The 4,040-nt window shown below is 36.6% G+C and overlaps 1 protein-coding gene across 1 annotated transcript in view; it reads right to left on the reverse strand.

Annotated features, from left to right (window-relative positions):
- Window positions 1-1,139: 1,139 nt before the first annotated feature.
- The window catches only part of myef2 (myelin expression factor 2), a gene marked incomplete at its 3' end in the record, with an annotated part of 9,834 nt that continues 6,933 nt past the window's right edge, over window positions 1,140-4,040 (reverse strand). The window contains exon 13 of the mRNA XM_079264577.1: window positions 1,140-1,198. Coding sequence (XP_079120703.1) covers window positions 1,140-1,198 — 59 coding nt within the window. The remainder of the gene's footprint in view (window positions 1,199-4,040) is intronic.

Here is a 4,040-nt window from a genome sequence, read left to right on the forward strand (position 1 = left end):
TGTAATACACAATTTACAAACTGGATAAACTAACTTATGTGTTAGTTCTGTGCGTATAACCCATATGAACCCTTTTGTGTGTAACTTTGGGTCCTTCAAAATGTATTTTCAAACGCACACATACATATCTAGAAATTACACACACATGAAAATACACAGAAATTGCAAAAATGTACAAACAATAATATTTTATGTGCAGATTTTTGACTGTCATTCTCACAAATAGATTTGTGTTTAGCAAGGCTCCTACACAGTGGTGTAGTCCAGGGTATACCTTACTTCTTACTCACTTTTAAACCCCCTGTGATTCTGCTTTTACAATTACAAACATCCCGACACATGTACCTAGGTGAGGTTACCTATGCTGCAGTGGTGTAGTTAGTCATCAGCTGAACATAATAAAGTCACATGTATTTATGTCTTTGAGCCTTGTCTCTCACTGTGCCAGTATTGGTTTAGTCAGTTTATACCTCTTCCTCCCTGACACCAAAGAGCAGAAATGATGTGATAACAAGCAAACATAAACTACTCTAAACAAAATAGTCTTACATGTCACTTTTTCTGAAATAGGGGTTTTCTGGTCTACTTTTTTTCTGTTTTTAAAAGAAGGGCAAAAACTTGAGAGTGTACCCACTTCTTAAGGGACAACTACACTACTGCTCCTACTGCAAGCCATTAAATACATGTGCACGAATTGCCTGGTAGGTACAGACAAAACTACACAAACGCACAGGTCAGTTTACAGGTGCTCGAGAGGATGTTCACCCCTCCTGGAACCTCACAGCTTCGCACAAGACTGTTTGTTTAGGTACAGGTGGAAAGCTGGGCCATTTGGGTTTTTATAGAAGACATATAGATGTGTGTCAGTTGTTTTTTTTTTTTGTGCACATATTTTAAGATATTTGTGTGTGCGTCTAAAAGTATATTTCAAAGTTACACACAAAATGGGTTTATACAGTTTTACAAACCATGTCATGCACATAAAACTACCCATTGTTACACACAAATTAGTTTATACAGTTTGCAAATCATGTATTACACACACACACACACACACACACACACACACACACACACACACACACAAACCACACAATCACAATAATATTGAGTCGATTTTCCCTCCATTTCCCTCACTCTCAACTGTTTGTGTGAAGGGAGTGGGGTAGGATAATTACATCAATGGGGGGTTTGATACCTGCACCAGCAAAAGAGAAATTCAGATCTTTCCCCACATGACACTTACTATTTTATTCTATCATTTTTTTAATCTTTATGTTATTCTGATTATGATTAAGTAAAAATGCAACTTAGAGTTATTTATTTAAAACCTTATACTCTACATGGCAAATTATCCTTTAACATTTCCACCTTTGTTATAACATCTGGCACAAATAATAAGAGTCTGTATCTAAAAAGCTGTAGATATGGAGGATATTTGGTATTTTTGCTTAAAAATACAAGCAACAAATAAATCAGAAGCCATGATTATTTTTATCCTCAAACCAATTTCCAACTCATATAAATTCTTTAAAGTAATGACCCCCAAAATAAGATAAACCGTTATCTTTCCCCTACAGGAGAAAATGAGGAAAAAAAAACAGCTCACAGATGAAGCCGAAGCTCTCAAATATATAGAAGATCTTAAAAGATGGAGAATATAGAACCCAATTAAACTAACGACTTTTTTTTTTGTTTAGTTTTTTTTTAAATAAAAAACTACATTTGGTCACTTAATTACTGAGAGAATTGATTCATTATATTTGTAAGAAAAAAAAGCATGAAAACCTCATGAATACACAGTCACATGAAATCACACAAAAGTTCAATTATTTTTAGGAGATGAGGTGCACAACCAGGTTTCAGCGAGTCGCTCGGTTTTACTTAAAGAACTGGAACCAGAGTCTGGTTCTCACAATCGATGTTTTCAGAAGTGGATTGTGGATTGAACAATTAGGATTTCTGATGATCTCAGAAAACATGTTCATATTCACCAGGATTGAAAAAGGTTGTAGATCCAATTAAACTCTAAATAGTTTGGCTTCTATCAATCTGAGTCGTATAAACTGTTCAAATAGATGGAGATGAAGAGCATTTTTACACCTGTGAGGACGGACTGAACAGTAAAGATCATTCTAAGATGAAAATGTGTAAGAGTCTTAGTTCATAAAAAAACCTCGAGTAGCGTTTCTGGCTAAAGTTTTCTCACAAGCCCACTGGACCACAGTGATGTGCATGGAGGGGCTTCAAGGACAGAGCAAATGCTCTCCAAAAAAAAGTTGCTGTTTGGCTGAAGTTTGCAAAAGACCAAGTAAAAAAAACCTGAAAACTGTTGTTAAAATGTTTTGCGGTTATACAACACTAAAATAGAACTTTATTTTGAAATATAAAGCAAATACTGACTTCTTGTGTAAGAATTTTAACCTATAAATGAAACAAGGTCATCATGTCTTGGGGGCATCTGTGCCCTGGCAGGTTGCCATTGAATGAGTAGAAAAAGGAATATATGAATGACACAGATGAAAAGGGAAGAAAAAACTGTGAAGGTGTCAGTCCAGGAAGTGAATCTGAGGAGAAACTAGGTCATGTAGCAAAGCTTCCCAAAGCAAATAAGCTCTTCAACCACAAGATGGCTACAGAAGAATTAAGTAAATGTTTTAGAAAGGCCAAGTCAAAGTCCTGGCCTTAATCCAACAGAAATATTACAGACGGGCTGAAAGTGAGGAGTTTATGTGAGGACACACCAGAACCGCAAGTGATGTGTTTGAAGGGATGAGCTAAAATCCTTCCAAGCCAAAATGCAGGTTCTGATCACTACATGCATGAAACGTTCAGCTGCAGTCATTGCTACTTAACAACAGAAACTGAAAGGAAAGTTCAAACATTTTTTAAACCTTAATATCCAATCAGACATTTTTTTTTTACATGTTAATAAGCAGCCAAGCATATTTGTGTCATATTAATTTGCCAAAATGTGTTCTTTTCATCTTGATTTACTTATAAGACATAAAATATCAGAGTATTTATACAAGAATAAATATAAAAAACACTTAAGATTCTTAAACTTTCACTAATCAACATACTCTACAACTTCTCCAGAATACCACGAATAAAAAATCTGCTTGTAAATTTAGCTAAAATAATATTTCTGCTGGAGAAATAATATTTCTCCAGCAGATGGCAGACTTGTTATCCTTGCAGTCTATCTGGTACTTCTACCAAACCACATTCAGCGTTTCAAGGGCATGACGAGTCAATATAAGGACTGATGACTAAAAACAAAGTGCGGGCCAGTTTTTCCACCTACAACACAGTCATGTAATCATGGGATGGCACTTCCTTTTGTAGAGTCAGTGGGGAAGAGGTTAGTTTTCCACAGACAGATCCTACTTTGCTTTAACCTCTCATGCCTGCCCTTTTGCAGTCAGTGGAAGGAAAAAAAAACTATGTAGACAGTCAACATGACAAAGGACAGGGTAAGAGGGGGAAAGAACAACAATGGCACAGGATGAGATTTGTATGGTCCGGTGAACTCAGCAGTATCTGATCTGCCAGAGGGACAATAATGGGAAGGAAGGAATCACACCATCCAGGTTATCTTGGAATACTCCGGCTGTAGTGGGGAGGGAGGAGGAGGGGGTTTAAAAGTATATACAAAGTGTTAAATAGACTCTGTGGATGATAATAGTATCAAGAAATCAGGTCATTTTCTGTCCGATTAGCCAGTTTTCTCAACAATCTGTGCATACATGTAGAGTAGTAGTTACACTCCATCACAAAGTGAGACAAACACTCGGGCGCAATGTTGTTTGCACAGCGAACAAAAGCATTTTTCTCTGTAAGCAAAAACTAAATAATCAGAAATGCTTTATGTAGTCATTTACTCCATGTCTGAAAGGATGCATTCGTTTCTTGCTGCACTTTTATGATCTAATTTCTCTCCTTCATTAGGATAATTACTCAGTCTGGGACCAGAGACGCTGAGATGCGACCTACTGTAATTTAATTAGAAAGACTCTCTTTCGCTCTGCCCAAGCTGC

The sequence above is a fragment of the Telmatherina bonti genome (genome assembly GCF_933228915.1).
Source record: "Telmatherina bonti genome assembly, chromosome: 1".
Taxonomy (NCBI): Eukaryota; Metazoa; Chordata; class Actinopteri; order Atheriniformes; family Telmatherinidae; genus Telmatherina; species Telmatherina bonti.